The 22,509-nt window shown below is 43.8% G+C and overlaps 1 protein-coding gene across 1 annotated transcript in view; it reads left to right on the top strand.

Moving 5' to 3' along the window:
• Positions 1-22,509, top strand: part of LOC144828230 (connector enhancer of kinase suppressor of ras 2-like) — a 2,060,726-nt gene that overhangs the window by 832,137 nt on the left and 1,206,080 nt on the right. The window contains exon 7 of the mRNA XM_078686315.1: positions 13,167-13,226. Within this exon, the coding sequence (XP_078542441.1) occupies positions 13,167-13,226 (60 nt within the window). The remainder of the gene's footprint in view (positions 1-13,166; positions 13,227-22,509) is intronic.

The raw sequence follows: 22,509 nt of genomic DNA, 5'->3' as shown, positions 1-22,509 counted from the left end.
TCTTCATGTCTTTGGACATAGGAGTGTCCATGATGTGTGTGCTCCCATCCCATGCTTGTGTGATGGTTGTCGTTTGTGTAATGTTGCTGTGCATTGTGTTGTGATGTGTGTGAATCTCTTTAGTGACGTGTGTTTGCTGTCTCTGGTTTTCTCTAGGTCACTCCCGCAGCGCCATGATCATGTGCGACTATGATCCCTGTACCTGTTTACGTCTGTATCTGATGGCAATCATGTGAATAAACATGGAGGCAAAACATCATTGTGTGAGTAAATGCAATTTATTGACAGGTTGTGCTTTTGTGCTGGTGAATATTTACAAGTAAGTGGGGGTGAGGGAGTTGGAGTTGAAGGTAATGGCAGATGAAATGTCCGTGCTGACACCACATTGGGGGGTGTCAGGCTAGTCCAGCAGACCAGTGGCAATGATTGTCTATGTGGGACAGGATGGTTTGCAGGGTGAATGTCTGGCACAGGCAGTGGCATTGTCAAGGTCGTCCCCTCTTGGAGCGTGTGCCTGGCGCTCCAACACTGCTCTCAGCCACTTCCTGCCTCGGCCGCCCCCTCCGTCTCGGAGGTGGTACAGAGTCAGCTGGGAGGGCAGGTTGGTGATGGGCCACATCCGTCGCCAGGGGCTCAGGTGGTGGTGGCGGCGGTGGAGGCGGAGGCGGAGGTGACGGGGGAGGCGGAGGTGACGGTGGCGGTGGCGCTGACACACTTGGTGGAGGGGGGGGGGGGTTGTTCCGGCCAACCCATTCCCTCCACATCGTTGCCTGCTGGCCCATGATCACCAACATCTGGCCAAGGATGCCAGAGATCTCGCGCAGGATGTTGGTGTTGTCCACTGAGTCCTGGTGAACACGATCAGCGTTTGCCTGGGACCGGTCGTATGAGGCCTGGCACCTGGCAAGAGCTTGTAGGGACTGTGCCACTGGCTCGGGTAGCTGTCCCTCCTCTGACCGGCGGTGTGTGGCTCGCCTGATTGGCAGTTGTCCCGTTGCCTGTGTTTGTGGCCCACTCACCCTGCTTGTGTGTGGGGCCGTTGGACCAGCGTTGCGCGCTGGGTCATGCTGGGTGGCACCGGCAGGAGTCGTGGTGCTGGTGGTAGTGGTGGTACTGGTGGTACTGGTGGTACTGGCGGTACTGGTGGTGGTGGGGACTGTGCAGATCACAGAGACAGGTGCCGCGGGAGTCACACATGCGACGTTGGTCGGTCCCGGGAGTCCCTGTGAGCCAGATGGCCCTGGCTGCGTGCTTGGTCCCGCTCCATCCTCCGCCCCGGAGCTGCCTGTGTCGTCGTCAGCAGAGAGTCCTGTAGGTGTGGGAGGCGAGGCTGGCGGCCGGGTACTGCTTTCCCCAGTCAGTTGACGATCACCTGAGGGACAAGATCGAGCTGGTCAGTAATGTGGACAGTACATGGTTACATTGATTTGTAGACATTTCTGTTTCCTGTCGCACACACCCCACCCTCCACCACCACCACCACCACCACCCTCCCCGTGCACATGGGGGCCTGTTGGGAGTTGTAGTTTGGGCCTCTCACACACCCCACCCTCCACCACCACCACCACCACCACCCTCCCCGTGCACATGGGGGCCTGTTGGGAGTTGTAGTTTGGGCCTCTCACACACCCCACCCTCCACCACCACCACCACCACCACCCTCCCCGTGCACATGGGGGCCTGTTGGGAGTTGTAGTTTGGGCCTCTCACACACCCCACCCTCCACCACCACCACCACCACCACCACCCTCCCCGTGCACATGGGGGCCTGTTGGGAGTTGTAGTTTGGGCCTCTCACACACCCCACCCTCCACCACCACCACCACCACCACCCTCCCCGTGCACATGGGGGCCTGTTGGGAGTTGTAGTTTGGGCCTCTCACACACCCCACCCTCCACCACCACCACCACCACCACCCTCCCCGTGCACATGGGGGCCTGTTGGGAGCCATGGACATGTTAGTGTGTTGGTGTCCGACGTGCATGGGTTGGGGCGTGGGGGATATTTATTCTCAGTTGTGTGAGCCTGACCATGTCGTGCTGATCGTGGTGCTTGGTTTGTACTCACCAGTCTCTTCTCCTTCGTCAAGGCCGTCTAGGCTCTCTGGGTGTAGTATCACCAGCACCTTCTCCTCCCAATCGGTGTAGGGTATGGGCTCCGGGGGTGTGCCACCGCCAGTAAGATTGGCTCTGGCGTGGTTTTTCGCTCGGATGCCCTTGACCCTGGTCTTAAGGTCATGCCACCGCCTCTGAATGTCGTGCTTGGTCCTCGGCACAGTCCCCGACGCATTCACCCGAGTGACGATCCTGTCCCACATGTGGTTCTTTTGCGCCACGGTCGTCTGCTGGACTTGGGCCCCGAAGATGTTGGGCTCCACACGGATAATTTCATCTACCATTACCCGCAACTCTGTCTCCGTGAATTTGGGTTTTTTTTGGGTGCCATAGTGTGTGGTGCTCAGTGTGTGAGTTGAGTGAGTTGGGAGGTGCAGGTGTGTGGTGTGTGATGTGTAGGATTTGTGTGGTGGGTGTTTGTGTGGTAGGGTGGTGGGTGGGTGTCTTCTATGTGATTTTATGTGAGTTAGCAGTGTCTCGAATGGCCCTCTTGCTGGCAGCAATGCTGTGGTGCAAGGGATTGTGGTTGTGTGGGGGTGTCTTTTTGTAGTCGTGTCTCAATGGTTGTTGCGAGTCAGGTGGTAGGTGGGCGTGTTGACTTGTGTGCATTATTGGATAATTGGGACGTGTCATGGTGGCTTGTGCTTGGGGGGGGGGGGGCCTTGTCAATGTTCGTATGTTTGCTTAGGACTTGCGGTGCACTTTCATACATTTGTTAGGCGCTAGGGATGTTGTGCGTGTTGGCCTTCCGCCCTGATGCTGTGGTTCTCGTAGCATTGTTTCCGCCGCGGACGTGGATGGCTGTGAGTTCCGTGGTACGGGCGGATTTATCCTAATTGCGGCCTCGGAGTATTCTCAGGTATGGCGGTACATGTTTTATTTTCCGCGGTCATTTCCGTCCGCGGCAGTGGTTGTTCATTGGACTCCGTCCGCCGCGGACGGACTTGGTTGTGTTCCGTCCACCGCGGACGGTGTTGGTTGTGATCCGTCCGCCGCGGTCGGAGTTTCGTGACATGAATATCCTAATCCCAACCGCGGTTTCTCCGCGGCGCAGCCGGGAGTAAAATTTCCCCCACCATGGCGGACAGTACCCATTTCCGTCCGCCATCCTAATCGGCCCCATAATTTGGGGCCTGATTCACAGAAGTAAATTTACACATTTGTGTTTACAATTGTTTGCTATTGACAAAGCTATTTGGCATGATCAAATCACTCCGTATAAAAGAAAACTGACAAGCCTGTCTTTTTTATGTGCTGAAAATCAGCACCTGTAAGGATAATACTCGTAAAATACTTTTGTGACTAACAAACACTCGTAAATGTACACAAAATTGTACGTTTACCTTTGTGAATCAGGCCCAAGATGTTTTTAAGTCAGAGATTTCTGGCTCACAAAACAAAATAATTAGTTTAAGTTTTAGAAAACTCTTACTTAATTAAAGAGTGATTTATCATTACAGATATCTGTACTATCATGTTTAGTAGTCCAGCATAATAAATATGAACTCACAGACCTTGGTTACAGGACCTGGGCAGGAACAATATTTAATTTTAATGGATACATGCAACCACCTTGTCTCAATGGGAACTATGTATGAAAAGAAAGAGGTACCCCTTAAACTAGTCAAGGGACATGGGGTTATCTAACCCAAAATATCAAAGGTTCCCTTGAGTCAAATTACAAACAGATTCTCATAAACATACTTTTAGATACAAAAAGGGCAACCATATATAACACAAAAAATTAACAATTTAAAAAATCATTTATTATGAATACATAGAGATTAAAAACAATATTGTTAGGCTAGCTAATCTAATGTTCTAATCTAAAAAACATAAGTACATAACAATCTATTATGACCTGCACAATTGAAGCTAAGGACAGAAAAAGTAAAACGTAAAAATTGTTAAATACAGGTTGTACATTCGGACTCCATTATAGTTTCATCGATATTATGCTACTACAGCATCTGTGCATCAACATCGATGTCAGAGTCTTGAATTATACCAGGACTGGCGTCAACGCGTTTCGGTGGGTTTTAGTGATAACTACCACCTTTATCAAGACTTTCTGTTTATCTGTCACAATAAGGGGGTCAGTCGAATCTCCCTTTAATAAATATATATACAGTTAGAATAGTACGTTAGTCTATTATATGTACTCATGATTATACAAATGTGAACATAAGCTGATAACTTTCCCCCCTTTATAAGGCCTGTAATTTTTTAACTACAAAGAGCAAAATAACGTCAGGATAACATTTACTAAGTTCACAATCTGTTGTTAATTCCTTTGGTACAGTTATTACACTTCATACATGTAGTTGTTCCACTTCATTCTTTGGAGAAAAAGCCACAGCACAAATAATAACAATAAAAACAGGGAATAAAGTTACCTACTATTTCGGCTTAGACCACCTAAGTATCACAGTGTGTTTCAGGATTGCTATAAAATGGCAATTATAATTGTAAAGGGAATGTTATCGTGAATCCTTAACTTACAAAGGTAGTCTTACACTGCGTGGTCACAAAAGGATTTTAAAAAATACTGGCCTTAACCACACACGAGAAATCTTTAAATACTTTTATTCCATGTGAAGCTAGAGGTCACAACTTGGGGAGTCTAGTTAATGATTATGCTTAACCTAATTTCCCGGGCAGCTGGTATTCTAAATGTCCAAGTCTGCAGCTTGTGTTGTATAAATAATCGTAAAAATATGTGTAATCGATTGTCCTTCCTAAATAGAAACTTTACGCCAGTCAAAATGATAGCATACTACATTGTACCATTTCGTGTATCTAGAGAGTTAATCTGGAGCCTACCTGTTTAAAAATTTGCGAATTAATATTAATTGCGTTGTTACAAGTTTGTACCAGTTTTCATTTCAGGAGAAATTTTCAAAAGATGCGGCCGCTATTGAACAGGTCCCAGAAAACCTAATGGGGGAAAGGGGAGAGATGGGACTATTATTCTAAAAGCCTATTAAACTAATATTACCTTTCCACCTATCAAGTGCAAACTGTATTTGAAGGGCGTACCTGCGGCGGAATGAGTCTGAGAACAGTATCTCCCAAATGTAAAGAATAATTATGGGTCAGTGCCGTCTCGCTCGCTCGCTTGCTATCAGGATACTTGCAGTTACCCTGTGGGTTAATAGGCAGAGTATCGCGTAAGTTAATGATTTGCTGCTCGAGATATTCCAGCCTACTAGAGCATCCACAAATGATCCTCAGCTAGTTCTTCGGCTGATTCTTACCTGCTACATCCCTGGTTATGTCGGTGTGTTCTGGAGTTCCGTGATAAATACACGGATGTACTCGCCGATCCTGTTTAAGTACCCTTCAGGGATCTATGATTGGTCCATTTATGTAGTCCCTAGGAGCCTATTATAATCGTGCTGTTTAAGTCTGCAGTATGCAAATCTAAAAACTAGAAAAACTGAAAGCTGATACGTCCTCATCTAATCTCAGCTCCTCCCCTCTTACTCCATAGTGGAGTTCTCTATCTGGTCCGGGTCTGACACGTAGGTAGGGACGGCTACTGTTGCACCCGTCTTTCCATTGGTGACCTGCAAGTTCCTATCCGCTTCCTTAAGTATGGCATATATATGGGATAATAATACCCTATCTGTTATTGGTGCCACCATTGAATCATGAATTTAATAAGTTAAAAGATTTTTTATTTTATTTTAAAACAACAGAATTCAAGAGAGTTGTTGTTAACTAACGATAATAGCTCGAAGAAAAAGTATAACAAAGATAGTCAAGCCACCTATCTCTGGAGTCAGCAAAGGGGAGGGAACTATATTTTACAGGCAAAATGACCTGAAATGCATAACGGGGGCTTACTAAGGATACAATAATAAGATCAAATGAAAAGGTAGAGGGATGGAGACAATATGAAAGTAATAATCATTCGCTAAATGCGCGTAATAGGGCAGACAATCTGGAGAACTGTAATTTATCCCGTCATAAATATGTAAACAGTCTGAAAAAGACGCTCCCAGTGTCAGTCTTAAAAAAACCACGGGGCCTCTTATGATGTCTGAGACCTTTCCCATGTAATTTTTCGGAAGCGTTATAGACATTTGGCCCAATCTTCTCTCGTGTTGAGGCCTTTTAATATGGTATTAAGGTGGCAAAAATACCATTGTTCCCTTATTTGTCTTGTTTTATCTATATCTCCACCTCGCCGATTAATCCTGATTTTTTTCGAGGATGAACCATCTGAGGTCATCACAAGAGTGATTTGAAGATTTAAAATGTTCAGTCAATGGGGCATTACTCTTGTTAGTGCGGATGGCTGATTTGTGTTCAAGAACACGGGTGCGTAATTCTCTGCTAGTTTCACCTACATACCCTAAATTACAAGGGCAAAGAAGTAGGTACACCACATTCTGGCTACGGCAGTTATTGAAAGTTGTGGAATGCATTTCAGGTAATTTTGCCTGTTGAATATAGTTCCCTCCCCTTTGCTGACTCCAGGGATAGGCAGCTTGACTATCTTTGTTATACTTTTTCTTCGAGCTATTCTCGTTAGTTAATAACAACTCTCTTGAATTCTGTTGTTTTAAAATAAAATAAAAAAATCTTTTAACTTATTAAATTCATGATTCAATGGTAGCACCAATAACAGATAGGGTATTATTATCCCATATATATGCCATACTTAAGGAAGCGGATAGGAACTTGCAGGTCACCAATGGAAAGACGGGTGCAACAGTAGCCGTCCCTACCTACGTGTCAGACCCGGACCAGATAGAGAACTCCACTATGGAGTAAGAGGGGAGGAGCTGAGATTAGATGAGGATGTATCAGCTTTCAGTTTTTCTAGTTTTTAGATTTGCATACTGCAGACTTAAACAGCACGATTATAATAGGCTCCTAGGGACTATATAAATGGACCAATCCTAGATCCCTGAAGGGTACTTAAACAGGATCGGCGAGTACATCCGTGTATTTATCATGGAACTCCAGAACACGCCGACATAACGAGGAATGTAGCAGGTAAGAATCAGCTGAAGAACTAGCTGAGGATCATTTGTGGATGCTCTAGTAGGCTGGAATATCTCGAGCAGCAAATCATTAACTTACGTGGTACTCTGCTTATTAACCCACAGGGTAACTGCAAGTATCCTGATAGCAAGCGAGCGAGCGAGACGGCACTGACCCATAATTATTCTTTACATTTGGGAGATACTGTTCTCAGACTCATTCCGCCGCAGGTACACCCTTCAAATACAGTTTGCACTTGATAGGTGGAAAGGTAATAATAGTTTAAGAAGCTTTTAGAATAATAGTCCCATTTCTCCCCTTTCCCCCATTAGGTTTTCTGGGACCTGTTCAATAGCGGACGCATCTTTTGAAAATTTCTCCTGAAATGAAAACTGGTACAAACTTGTAACAACGCAATTAATATTCATTCACAAATTTTTAAACAGGTAGGTTCCAGATTAACTCTCTAGATACACGAAATGGTACAATGTAGTATGCTATCATTTTGACTGGTTTATACTTTCCATTTAGGAAGGACAATCGATTACACATATTTTTACGATTGTTTATACAACACAAGCTGCAGACTTGGACATTTAGAATACCAGCTGCCCGGGAAATTAGGGTAAGCATAAACATTAACTAGACTCCCCAAGTTGTGACCTCTAGCTTCACATGGAATAAAAGTATTTAAAGATTTCTCGTGTGTGGTTAAGACCAGTATTTTTAAAAATCCTTTTGTGACCACGCAGTGTAAGACTACCCTTGTAAGTTAAGGGTTCACGATAACATTCCCTTTACAACTATAATTGCCATTATATAGCAATCCTGAAACACACTGTGTGATATTTAGGTGGTCTAAGCCGAAATAGTAGGCAACTTTATTCCCTGTTTTTATTGTTATTATTTGTGCTGTGGCTTTTTCTCCAAAGTATGAAGTGGAACAACTACATGTATGAAGTGTAATAACTGTACCAAAGGAATTAACAACAGATTGTGAACTTAGTAAATGTTATCCTGACGTTATTTTGCTCTTTTTAGTTAAATAATTACAGGCCTTATAAAGGGGTAAAGTTATCAGCTTATGTTCACATTTGTATAATCATGAGTACATATAATAGACTAACGTACTATTCTAACTGTATATATATTTATTATAGGGAGATTCGACTGATCCCCTTATTGTGACAGATAAACAGAAAGTCTTGATAAAGGTGGTAATTATCACTAGAACCCACCGAAACGTGTTGACGCCAGCACTGGTATAATTCAAGACTCTGACATCGATGTTGATGCACAGATGCTGTAGTAGCATAATATCGATGAAACTATAATGGAGTCCGAATGTTCAACCTGTATTTAACAATTTTTACGTTTTACTTTTTCTGTCCTTAGCTTCAATTGTGCAGGTCATAATTGATTGTTATGTACTTATGTTTTTTAGATTAAAACATTAGATTAGCTAGCCTAACAATATTGTTTTTAATCTCTATGTTTTCATAATAAATGATTTTTTAAATTGTTAATTTTTTGTGTTATATATTGTTGCACTTTTTGTATCTAAAAGTATGTTTATGAGAATCTGTTTGTAATTTGACTCAAGGGAACCTTTGATATTTTCAATGAGAACTATGAACATACCACTGCCAGCTAAGTCTTAATCAAAATTCAGACCAGATTTCAGAACATAGGTTTGTAGTGCTGCCATGTGCTTTTATACGTATGCATGGATTTCACATTCAGAGTATTTTTCACATACGAAGCAATAGACCTGCTACAATGTGTCACAAATGTGACATGTCATACCCAGGATGAAAAATGTCATAAGGGAAGTGCAAACACAGAGACAAACAGACGAGCCACCTAATCAGAGTATAACACTCAGTCATTTTTCCAGTTTGTGCTTATTCTCGATTACGATTCTTAATTTCCCATATCTCAAGTTAACTTTCAAACATACATTAATCCTACAGGCACATTCACTCCCCTCAACTTTACTGTGGGGGTCTACTCATAAGGATCATCCACGTTGCCACTACACATAGATATTTAAACAGAGTAGTCTGGTATGGATGGTAAGTTGGAGACATCTCTGGGTAGTTGGGCAATGGAAGCAAAGAGTATTGGTTGGCAGGTGGCTCTCAAGAGAAATGATTATCTATTAAGCAGGGGCATCCTTGTTAGAAGCTTGCAAATCCCAATGTTCCTGGTATCAGGGCTTACTGGTCAAACCAGAATTACGAGTTGTGGTGGAATATGGTGCACTCCAGGTTTTCCCCGCACTCCAGGTTTTCCACGCATTTTTCCAACAAAACTAGCAAATGTGCTGAAAAGGAGAGCAAGTCACGCAGGATCTAGTGTGAAAACATGAATTCTCACAAATATTGTCAAGTCCTCACGAGTAAAATTGGAATACTGGAGTAATACTGCACCCCAGAATTACCATACCCGACAGTACCAGTATTTGCTGAGAAAGATAAGCATTGTAATGAAATAAACAAATCCTTTCTCTTCTCAAACAGATTCAAATTGGAATGTTGTAATTCATTTGTGTCTTGTAGCTACTGAGCTAAATAGGGCTTCTGAACATCCAGGGTTTTCACAATTAAGTAAGTATTCATCACTTCTCTTCATCTAAAGATAAACATCATCCTCTTGACATGAGCTGGAGCAAACAATGCAGGATGACTGTCACTTTTCTGTTTACAGACAAAGGCTAAAGATAAAATTCTCGAGACACAGGAGATGAGTCTTTCAGATCAATGTGATCTAGGGAAATAAACAGTATGAGAAGTGCAGGATGCACAGGCTTTGCAGAGGTTCATGAATATTCGTCGGATTCGCAAGAACGCCAGAGAAGCTACCTTTGAATGAGAAAACTCCTGCTCCTGTTCCACCAAACTAGCAGTTCCTTAACAGTGTTTGGGGTCAGGAAAATCCCTGGCGTTCCTATCGAAGAGCCTCAATTTGCTCGACTCATGAAAACCTCCAAGATAATGGCTAATCTGTCACAGGGCTGTCAGGGCAAAGTGGCGTCTGCCATTGGTGGGTGACTCTCACTCGTTTTCGTAACCTAGGACCTCTGCCTGAGGCAGGGGTGCAACTAGACCTGAACTTCGGGGGGGCCTAAGACTCCCAGCCCGGGCTAGTCCTAGCACTGGTCTTGCGCGGTGCAACAGTCTTTTTTGACGCCCCTCCCCATTTCCTTTTTCTCCATGAATTCCCTCACTGCCACTCACCAACAATGCACCTCATCTTTCTATAGCTCCTGTCTGACAAGCATTACATTTTTTATAGGACTACTTATAGTTTACTCGCACTCAGTTCTGTGATCTGCATGGTACACATTCTTTGTAGAAGGCACATTAACCCTCTGCACTGTATGGGTGACAGGATGCCCATGTGAGTGTAAGGTGAGCGAGGCAACAGTGTGAGAGTAGGGTGAGAGGAGTTAATGCAGGGTGAGTGAAGTGACCATATGAATTTGGGTGCGGATGTAAGTGCAGAGTGGGACTAATGAATGTACGGTTAGTGATGGGCTTGTTTAAGTGAGATTGCAGAGTGAGCAGTGAGGGGGACAGATGAGTGAAGTGTCCCATGATTGCAGGGTGAGAAGTGTGCTCATGTGACTTCAGGGCAAGTGGAGGGAGACCGGTGTGCGTTTATGGCGAGTGGCATAAGTGCTGTGTGGTCATTGTGAGTGCAAGGTGAATGGTGTGAGTGCATGGTGGTCAGTGTGAGTGCATTGTGATCACTGTGAGTGCAGGGGGAGTGCGAAAGTGAAGGGCGAGAATGAAGAGTGAGTTGTCTGAATGCAGGGTGCATTCACAGACACTTTAAGTACCTCAGCATCTTATTGAGGGCTGGCTTAGGGTTTCAGATATAAGTTAAGCTATTGCTATAATGGCATTATTCAGGGACAGGGCCGGACTGGCCGTAGCGGGCACCGGGCGTTTTCTTGGTGAGCTGGAAGAGTGGGGGCTGGTTTTGGACCAGTGGTGGTCTTTTTTGGAACATGGGCCGGTTTTGCAGGAGTGCTACAATATCGCCCTCTGTACCAAAAGCTGCTGCAGTGTTCAACAAAGCACTTCCTCCAACCTCACTCTCCCTCCCCAGCCCAGCCAGCCCATTATATTGATGTCCCTGGCATTACAAAAATAAACAGTCACCTAAAGCCTATTTTCAGCACTAATATGTGCATACTTGGAACAGCAAGTATAAATAGAAAGCATTTTTTATTGTGTTCTAGGGCTGGCTGAATGATCCATGACTGATAATTAAAGGGAACAAAGACAGAAAAGTCACATTACAAATAAACAGACATGGGTTTATTCATAATCCTAGTGTCAAGATGAGGCCTTTGTAGGCTCTTTAAACAACAAATGGCTGGTATTTTTCTTTTGGCAACCCTACTTTATATTTCTTTTCATGAAATGCATTCGCACACTATGGCACTAAAAGTAAAATCGAAATGTAAGAAATAGGCGGAGTGGGGGGCCCATGGGGTGCTTGAACCAGAAAAAAACACTAAACCTTTTTAAACAGTTTACAAAGGTATGCATATGGTCTTTCAAAGACCATGAAAAACGCGGGTGCCAGTGATAAGACTCCAGACACTGGCCAGCGCCGAGCCCACAGCAGAGCAGCCCGGGCAGAAGACACACGACGGGTGGGGGGGGATAAGCTAATGTCTTTCAGCCCTATGGTCGTTGAGTGCCTGGCGTGAGGCATGGCGCTGCTGGATAGGGAAAACACACACTGTCCCCACATGCAGAAAGAAAATTCCATGCACCTCGAGGAAATTTTCTGGAGGCACATGGACTGGTGGGGAGCCAAGGTGAGGGGCTGAAGCCCTTTCAGCCCTATGGGCGTTGCACACCTGGTGTGAGGCATGGCGCTGCTGTATAGGGAAAACACACATTGTCCCCACATGCAGAAATAAAATTCCATGCGCCTCGAGGAAATTTTTTGGAGGCACATGGACTGGTGGGGAGCCAAGGTGAGGGGCTGAAGCCCTTTCAGCCCTATGGGCGTTGCACACCTGGTGTGAGGCATGGCGCTGCTGGATAGAGAAAACACACATTGTCCCCACATGCAGAAAGAAAATTCCATGCGCCTCGAGGAAATTTTTTGGAGGCACATGGACTGGTGGGGAGCCGAGGTGAGGGGCTGAAGCCCTTTCAGCCCTATGGGCGTTGCACACCTGGTGTGAGGCATGGCGCTGCTGGATAGGGAAAACACACATTTTCCCCACATGCAGGGAGAATATTCAATTCACCTCAAGGTAATTTTTTTGTTTTGTTTTCAGAAAGCAAAAGCTCGGCAAAGCATCAGCGCCTTTATGGGGCTGCTACAGCGGTGGTTCCTCTAAAGGCATAGAGATCCCTGCCTGAGTGATGGGGTCCTCTAAATATAGCCGCTGGAACTCCATCAGGGCGGCAAAGGCCATAGATTCCACTGACCTGGAGGGCTGACAGGCTGCTTGCCGGACAGCAGATAAGGTCCTTGGCATTCACAGATTGCACTACAGAAATGCTCTTTGCGTAAATTCTAGTTGTCTGTCACTCGGAGAATCAAACAAGCGCATTAGGGAGGAGCAGTATGCATTTATTTTGCACTCTTCCTTGATGCATCATAGTCTGTATAGTGACTATAATACATTCTCAGAAAGTTTTCCCTGGCTAGACCTGGTGTATGAAGCCAGAGCTAAGGCGGTGTAATGCATTGCTCGAAGGGCTTATTTCCCCAAAAAGTCTTCAGAGTATCTATAATGATTGCAAAGCCTACTTTTCCATTTGCTTTTTATCTATCAATATTTTAGTACATTTTGATTTTTTTTCCCTTGTGCTGTAATGTATACAGAAGCTCCTTTAGGCGGCTTAATAAGGATGAGTACCAGACTGAAAACACATTTGCTGTCTGGTTCCATCTTCCACTTATTCCTGTATCTTTTTTGTATCTCCATTGAAAACTTTTTCGGCACTTTCCTTTGTGTTGGGAAGATATTTCACAGCCAGAAGAAACTAATTACTGCCTCTTTTTCCTCTTTTCTCCAGGGAATGTACATCAAGTCTACCTATGATGGCCTTCATGTGATCACAGGAACCACGGAAAACGTAAGCTTTTTTTTGTTTCAAAAACATCTTATTAGTGCATTTATGTATGTGTGGCTTCAGCTCATGTCCCACATAGTGCACCAGATGCTGTATTCTCATCGCCTACTGTATTTATTATGCATCCATATGAATACTTCTGCACAGCACTTGAATAAAGTATACAGCCTTACTCTTATTACCTTGATATTCTTCCTTCCACGTTTTTACTAGCGGTGATCAGCTAGCTATTTAAATATTTATCACAATGTATAAAATTGTATTTACCTACGTTTGCCGTGTTGTAAACATCTTTGTCTGCTAGGTGTTAAGATTCAAGTAGGCGTGATTGGTTTTGTGCTCCATTTTTTGTAGATGGGGTCGGTCGATTGCACTTACAACTTCCAGTAAATGAATTTGAGGGCTTCCAGTATACCATGTGTAAATTATATTTTTCATTACTTATAATAATGTACCCCCAAACCTTTAATGCACTAGGTATGTGTAATGAATGATAAGCCTACATCACGTTATTCTTATTACCCAACAGGAGGACATTTCCATTCATATATTCCTTTTTTGGGAAGCCTAAGTCCAGAAAATCTAAGGGGCATATTTACAAGCCCCTATCGCCACAGGAACGTTACTTTTTTGACGTTCCTGTGGCGATCGGGGCTTCAACATATTCACAAGGCGCCGTTAAGCCACTTAACATGCCTTAACACTGCCTTGTGAATGAGGCCCCCTTTCACGCTACACTTACAATGAAAGGGGTAGGCAATGGGTGTTGCGGTGGGTGTTCCGCCGCAACACCCATTGGAGTTGAAGCTGCCCCATATTTACAAGGGAGTCATAAATATGGGATAGTGCTAACATTAAGACCAGGGAAAACCTGGTCTTAACCTGGCAAAATGAGGAGAAATACTTTATTACAGATTTTTTTTCACAATCCATACATGGATGATATTTCAACTACTTCACCCCAGCCTTGCTCCGGGAAGGCAACTTGTTTTCCTCCTCAGAGTTGACATCATCCATTTACAATTTTACTACTTTCTGTCCCACTAAAAAACAACACAATGCTGCAAAATGCTTCTTCTTCCCACATTTGAAACACACTTGATTTGTGGCTGCACAAAACTTGGCATTTCCTAAATGTGATCTGTTGCCACAGAGAAGACAGAAGATTTATTTTTTTCCCCTTTAGACTTAGGGGTCAAAACTCCAGAATATTAGGGATTTTCACACTCTCAGGTTTCAATGGATGTTTTAGAGATTACCTGGAAAGTTGCTTAATTTCGTTGGATTCAGTACTGATGTTAATTTCTTTCTTACACAACTGTGAATGTTCGATGCTCCTTCCTACCCTCAAAGCTGGTTCCAAATCTGGATCTTCCGTAGAAAACAGCCTCATCTGAAATTATTATTACTGATTCTTTCTATGAGTTGTTCATAAAGTATCTAATTTTTAAATTCCAGATAATTACATGTAGGATTCATCTTAAAGCAGGAACAAAATCATCAATGGGTTCTTCAAGAAATTGAGAGCATTGTAAGAACTTATAACATTCCAAAACTGTTCGTTTTTTGGGTTGAATCTCATCTCTATACTTTGCCTCCAGTCACACTACCTTGCCAACCGGAAGTTAATGCGTCACTGATCCCGGAAAAAGTATTGCCCAAGTCGCACTGAAATCACATTCTTTTGGTCCCTCTAATTGCCGATTTGCTCCGGGAGAAAAGGACACGCTGATACTTTTGCGGGCTCTGGATCATTTGAACGTTCACATTGGAGACTCTGCACTGTTGCTGTTTGTGGCATTATCACCCTAAGGACTACAAAGCCCTGGGTGTAACGTGGTTCTTCATAGCTGTGGCGGGTCCTGCTGACGAGGGGGAGGCACTGGGTCAGCTCTGCGCATAAAGCGCCGCCTCTACCCCCGCAGCGTGGGTCCCTCTAATTGCCGATTTGCTCCGGGAGAAAAGGACACGCTGATACTTTTGCGGGCTCTGGATCATTTGAACGCTCACATTGGAGACTCTGCACTGTTGCTGTTTGTGGCATTATCACCCTAAGGACTACAAAGCCCTGGGTGCAACGTGGTTCTCCACAGCTGTGGCGGGTCCTGCTGACGAGGGGGAGGCACTGGGTCAGCTCTGCGCATAAAGCGCCGCCTCTACCACCGCTGCGCGGGACGTGCGCGGGCCGTGCCGGGCGAAGCCCGGGCAAAGGGCGGGCCGTCTGTGGCCGTCAGGGGACGACAGAGGACAGGACAGGCCGGTCCCCCAACACCTCAGTTCAGAAATGGGTAAGAGAAAATTACAGACATCGCTTACAGGGGGAACTAGCAAAGTAAAAATTGCACGCAAAACCAGTGCTCCAGAAAGCATTTTGACTTACCTAACATCTGCCGTGGGGAAGCTCAATAAAGAAATCGCCCAGAAAGAACGTGAGCTTGGCTTAGAGGGAGTTACGATTGAGCACAACGAGCCAAGGGTACCCTTAGAACCCAATATCGTCGTTACTAGTGCCAGTGATTATTTATCCAACGTTCAACAACCAGCGCATCCTGAGCACCCTACAGGGGCACCTGACTCCCCTGTGCTTGCCCAAACTCCGATGGGGGGTGCTAAAGCAGGTAAAAGTAGGAAAAGAATAAGAGCTCATAAACCTCTCCCCTTTCTATACAGAGCCAACATTAAGCCACGACAATCTTCAGCTAAACTCGAAGGCTCAATTAAAAACATGATTGAAAGGGTATTAACAGACACTATTGAACCTACACTCATCAAGATCTCGAGTGACATAGTCGAAACTCTTAAAGACTGTGTAGCAGGTATTATGTCCCGTTGTGAGAGGATGAACTCCCTGTTGCTCCAAAAGGTGACAGAGCATCTAGCTTTAGATCCATCGCATGCCACAAGGCAATTAACCCAACCTATGGAGGTGACTAACAACGGAATTACAATGCCCAATGCAGCACCTTTGCCACTGATCCCAGCAGTGATCCCTGCTAACAATTCTAAATCTGTCGGAATTATTCCGCACCCTACCAGACAGAATAACTTGGATCCCAACACAAATAATAGCGAGGCAAAGGACGAGGCTGCTGTTAAAACGACTCATAAGAGAACAGGGAATGGTGTGTATCCCAAGCCTATGGTAAATTTACCCCCTGAGGCTACTCCTTTCGTGGCAGTTCTGGTTAATGTCCCAAGACCAATCCCGGGAGTACCTGAAACACAACTAACTCTCATGGAAAATGTCAAGAGCTGGTGCGACAAAAACTGTACAGGTCCGAGTGATGTTTCTGCACATATAAGCTTGGCGAGAAGAGTTACCTGGCTGGGTCCGACGGCCAAACGCTTCTCTGACGATTGTGTCATTATCAATTTTAGGAATCCACACGTTTGCACATGACTTTTTTGGGACGCAACTGACATCATCCAAGGGCAAATACGTGCGGTCCCACTGGGCTTTTTCTATCCCCGCCCAACACAACAAGCCAGCCGGGATATAGGATATAGGAACAACACCCCAAGACACAAAGCGCAACTAGCTAACTGGGCCACTCAACCACTTAGCTCCCAACTGTCCCTAGATTGCAATCAACAAGTAGCTCAGACCCCTGGCCTGGAGCTAAGAAACCGTTTTGATGCCCTTACAAACCTTGATACTAACACCTGACTGGGCACCAAGTTGGGGCCGCAGGAACCTCCCAGATCTAAAGGGGCTAACAGATCAGTCAAGCTAATGACATGGAACATTTCCGGCCTTCAAGCCAAAAGAGATGATAAAGAATGGCTCGATATCATTAAGGAACAGGATGTGATTGCACTACAAGAGACTTGGGACACTGAAAATAACTTCTGGGTAGAAGGATATGTATCCTACTTTAAAGCTGCTCAAAAGTCTAATAGGGGCAGAAGTAAGGGAGGCCTAGCACTTTTAATCTCAGTAAGCCACATGGGGGTGATGAAAATTTTAAATATTAATTCCCCTAATTGTCTTATTCTGGAGGTCTCGATGAGCATGGGGGAAAAACTCCTATATGTAAATTTCTATAATTCAACAGAAGGGCTACAAGGAAGCGAAAATATCCTAATGTTGGCTGAATTTTTAAACAATTATAAGAAGAGTCAATCTACTTTGGTTTATTATATTGTTTTAGGTGATTTTAACACACATCTCTGTCAACTCAACTGTTATGACGGCAGTTCCTGTGATGATGACTATTTGACCCATCTGCACTTCGAACACTCTGCAAAAGGGGGCGCCTTAGAAGAACTGTTGATTGATATGGATATGTCTGAACCCGCCTTTGTGAATCCGAAAGACAGAGTGGTAACTTATAGTGCAAGAGGGAGTAATACCATCATTGATTATATTTTTGGGTCACCTAGTGTTCTTACAAATGTCATCTCATACAATGCCATTATAACAGCATTTAGTGACCATAATCCGGTCGTTATGGAACTGACTAATCTAAAACCAACCATTATAAATCTTGACCATCAGTTTACCTACCCCACTGTCATCCGGGCCCATGACCAAGGTAGACGAGTCAAATGGTCTAGGATTAACGTTGAGGAATTTTTTACCAATTTGTGTGATAAAGTAAGTGTGGAACTAAATATATGCAGGGACCCTTTGACCACAGGAGGAAATGTCACAAAAGCCTTTGAATCCATATGTAAAAATGTTGCTAAGGCCCTTACAAGCAAACCAGCTGATAAGCCACGAAGGGCACAGGGATGGTTTAATGCCGATTGCTCAAAGGCACATAAAAAACTCTTAGAAGCCCTAAAATGTAAGCCACGTAACATAACTGAAGTGTCCCAACTAAGGAAAGAATATAGGAGTATGACCGAGGCTCGTAAAAGAGAAATAAAACACACAGCCTGGGAAGCACTCTATGAGAATCTTACTTTAAGGGATAGTGCAAAATTTTGGTCTATAGTGAACTCTCCTTTGTTTAGTGGCAAAGAGAATGAGCCATTAGAAGTTAATATCACCGAGAAGCAATGGCTAGATCACTTTGAAAACATCTACGGAAGCAAGACCATTACTACCCCTTCTACTCCTATAGATACCTTACCTACACACACTCCTCTAAGGGTAACGGTAAATGAAGTATTAAACGCAATTGAAAATACTGCCGGCGGGAAAGCCCCAGGCCCGGATGGGGTCCCCGTTGATTTGTATAAAGCACATCCCTACATATGGTCTATAGTACTTGCGAATGTTTTTAATTTAGCATGTATGATTTTGTCTGACATTCCGACCACGTGGTCACATTCGGTTATTATACCAATTTTTAAGAAGGGGCAAAGGGGTGATCCCAGGTGTTATAGACCAATATCGCTACTTGATTCCTCATTTAAAATTCTAGGTAAAGTCATTTTAAACAAAATTAATTTGTGGGAAAAGGAACATGCAATTTTATGCAACACTCAGTATGGATTCAGAACTGGAAGGGGGACTGAGGAGCAGTGTCTTAATTTATACATGACCATTTGTAAATACACTGTCGCATCCAGCGGGTCTATCCACCTAGCTTTTATGGACCTGTCCACAGCGTTCGACCTAGTAAATAGGTCGAAGCTGTGGACGATTCTTGCGGAGCTGGGTCTGGACCTTGCTTTGATTAATTTTTTAGCTTTCTTGCACAGTGACCTGACTGCATCAGTACGGATGACTACAGAAGGCAAGTGTACCACTGGGTTTAGATCAGTAAGAGGGGTTAGACAGGGGTGCATTTTGGCCCCCATGTTATTTTCTTTGTATATTAACTCCCTGTATTCTGTTCTAAAAACAGCTACCCCAGATATACCCAATATGGGAGGGTCACCGTTGCCGGTACTGATGTATGCCGATTACACGGTCCTCATTGCTAGAACCTCCAATGGTTTACAGTTGCTTCTTGACTCGTTTGGGGCTTTTATGGAAAATCTAGACTTGGTTGTAAATATGGAAAAATCGCACGTTATGTCCATTGGGAAAGGTAAAAACACCACAAAAACCCTACGATGCAATGGAGTGATTTTATCCAAAGTCAAAACATTTACATACCTTGGAGTCATCTTCGATGACATGGGCAACTGGACCCCGCAGGTCGCAAATAAAGCAATGGCTATACGGCGGTCTTTTGCTGCGATACTGAGTTTTGCTAAGAGACTGGGGGGTAAACCAACTGAAGCCATCCTCAAACTGTATAGAGCCAAAACTCTGGCTCTGGCTAGATATGGGGCTGGGATTTGGGGATTCAGGGACTTGGCACTGATTCAGAAGGAAGAGAATAGGTCCATGCGCTCACTATTAGGCTTACCACAGTCTACACCCATCTTCTCTGTCTTGACAGAATTAGGGCAAGGATACATTGAGGATGCCCTTAACCTGGCCCCACTACTTCTTTGGGTGAAAATGTGGCTGAACCCGAACCTGATGCTAAACCGACAAATTATTATAGACTGCATGGGGAGAGACAGAGTTAAAGATATAAAATGGCTAAGCTATATTAAGTCTGTTGCTACTCATTTGGGTCGCCCTGATTTGTATAGTAATCCCGAGAGGCTATGTAAAGAGGATGTCACATGGATTAAAACACATTTTTTAGAGTCTAGGGACATGCTTCGTGAAGCCCAAGAAATAGAGAAAACAACCGTTAGGGCTCACTATACTGTTGTTTCAACCATGACCATCCAGCCTTATTTGAGGGTAGTGAATAGGCCATACCACCGGTGGCTTCTCACAAAATTCCGATTCAATCAGATGCACCTCCTTCTGGGTGATTATCCGAAATGGAACAAGCCAATGGATCATGTCCCATGTAAATGCGATTCTTTCTCTGACCAAGACCAGATCCACTTTGTATTTTCTTGCTCTTTTTTTGTAGAGGGGAGAGAAAAATATTTACTACCGCTTTTGAGAAACAGGGGATTTATGCAAGTGAAACCCGCATTGCTGTTTTTACAAATTATGGAGACCCCTATTGTAATGTTTGGGGTTGCTAGCTTTCTGGTTGCAGCCATGAGAGCTAAACGACTTAGATCACTGAATACCTCAACAGCTGAATGAACTATGTAAATATTGAGATGTAGCATACTATAAAACATGTTCCTTATGATTTGCATAATTAAATTTGCTCAGTATAGTTTTAATTGTTTTTAATATGGTAATGAATTACCGTTAGAATATAAAGTGATGTCTTAAATAAAGGGGTTTGATTTATCTACAAGTTAAAGTAACACCTGAACCCGATCCATCCTGCATAAATGTTCTTTTTAAACGTCCTTTTTAACATCTTTTTAATGTATACTACATAATGTATTGTCTTGGTGAAAAATGAAAAGTGAAAAATGAATGAAATGTACGCCTATTACATTGTTATATGTGTTTTTGTGCTTGTAGTATACTTTTATGATTTTAATTAATCGAATAAAGTATTTTTGACTTGACTTGACTCATCTCTAACATTTTAATGATTGACGGGTATTCATCAACTACACCCTCAACATCTCTATTTTCACCCCCACTTGTGTGGACATTAACAGCTTACAAAGGAAAGTGCTTTCAAAATGCTTCTGCTTTCCGATCCTAGATTTACACCAACAATATGTTTTTCTTCCTTGAAGTAAAGATATCACAATCGATTGCATCTAATTTGGCTTCAAAAGATTCATGCACTGCCTCCAACTTAATGGGGGGAACATGGAAATGATAAAAAAAAGTGTGGAAGGAGGCATCATCTTTTCAATTGAGATAACCTTGCATGAGTGAGTTGCTGCACACACTACTCTTGAAAATGAGCACCACAATGATGTCCAAAATAGACTGCCAATAAGGAATTTCCTGTAAAATACTTATACCAAGGTGTGCTTTTCACCAGCAGGCCAATGTACAGAATATTAAAGAGGTAAGCCTGTTACCAATTATGCAGGCACAGTGTTGTTAGAAACATGAAGAGTATTTCCAATATTTCAAAACAAACAGAAAGCTTCCCAATTCACAAAGATGACAACCAAAAAGTTGTGACACGTTTTTACAGCTGTTTGGGGACATATTACAACAAAAATGAATTCAGAAAACATGTGAATGCAAAATGTTTGGGGAAAGACCACATCAAGGATGTCAGGTCTAACTTGTGTCCCCCCAGATGAAAGTAGGGAGAGCTACCCACCCTCAAGGGAGTTCTCATTACTAAGCGGAAGAACCCAAAAAGACCATTAACTTTGGAGTGATGAGTCCCAGGACGATGTTTCATATGCAACAATATTTATGTTTTGATATTTGATGGGCCTTTTTCATGAGCTCACACTACCAACTGATGAGCTCCCTGCCTGTGTGTTGACGGTCCATGGACCTTGTCTGTGAGCTTTCACTGCTGACAGGTGATTGTGTGCTGCTCACCCAAAATTAAAATCTCTCACTGTAACACCACAAATTTACCTGCCTGTGTCTTCCACTGAATCACTGAAGATCCTGATCAACAAAAGCTTGTCATCAGAGCAGGAACAACTGGACACCTCAGCGATAAGTCGCTCGCAATCGGAGAAACAACAAGAAACAGGATAGGAGCTGATCGTCACCACTAAAAAGAAGTATAGCTTAAAGGTGATGCCATATCCAATGTATAGCATCAAACCTCAGGCCCTGGCAACAACTTATGTTAATCTTCCTCTTCTGCACAGTCCACATATATACCCTTTCCCCAATGTTCCACGGTGATGCATAATCCCACAGATACACCTCCGGGGACCCAGATGCTTTTTCATTTGTGGCTCTGATGAGAGGTTATTTGTCTGCTGGGACCCTCAAGATTGATGGGGCCTCACTGATGCACAAGCTCTAAGTTGCACTCTAAACAGCACTCTAGCCCTACTATTCCTGTTGATAATTCAATGTATGGAAACTGCCACCTGCTTTGTAACAAAGCGGCCTTCATATGAAAATCACATTACGCCTCCCAGCAAGTTTCACCTGAGATTAAGAAACAAAACAAGAGGAAAAAACACACCCATTGAGAGTCACCTCCAACTCCTTTCGACTGGAGATGCACTAAACTTGATGTTCAGAACTCGCTTCCATCTGACAAAGCCAGGTCACCTCTGCCAAGCTTTGAGGGAGGGCCAGAGCAGGAAAACCTCAGTCTTTTGCTTCATACCAACTGCTTAGTTTACCTTTCATTTGAATGCGCCCCAGTTCTCAGCTCAGGGCCTCACTGGTGCTGAATAAGCCCTTCTGGAACAAGCAAGTCAGCAAAACAGTGGTTCAGCCAATTTGGTTTTCCACAATTGGCCAAAAAAT

Source organism: Lissotriton helveticus, chromosome 4_1 (genome assembly GCF_964261635.1).
Source record: "Lissotriton helveticus chromosome 4_1, aLisHel1.1, whole genome shotgun sequence".
NCBI lineage: Eukaryota > Metazoa > Chordata > Amphibia > Caudata > Salamandridae > Lissotriton > Lissotriton helveticus.
This window is presented reverse-complemented; position numbering and strand designations above follow the sequence as displayed.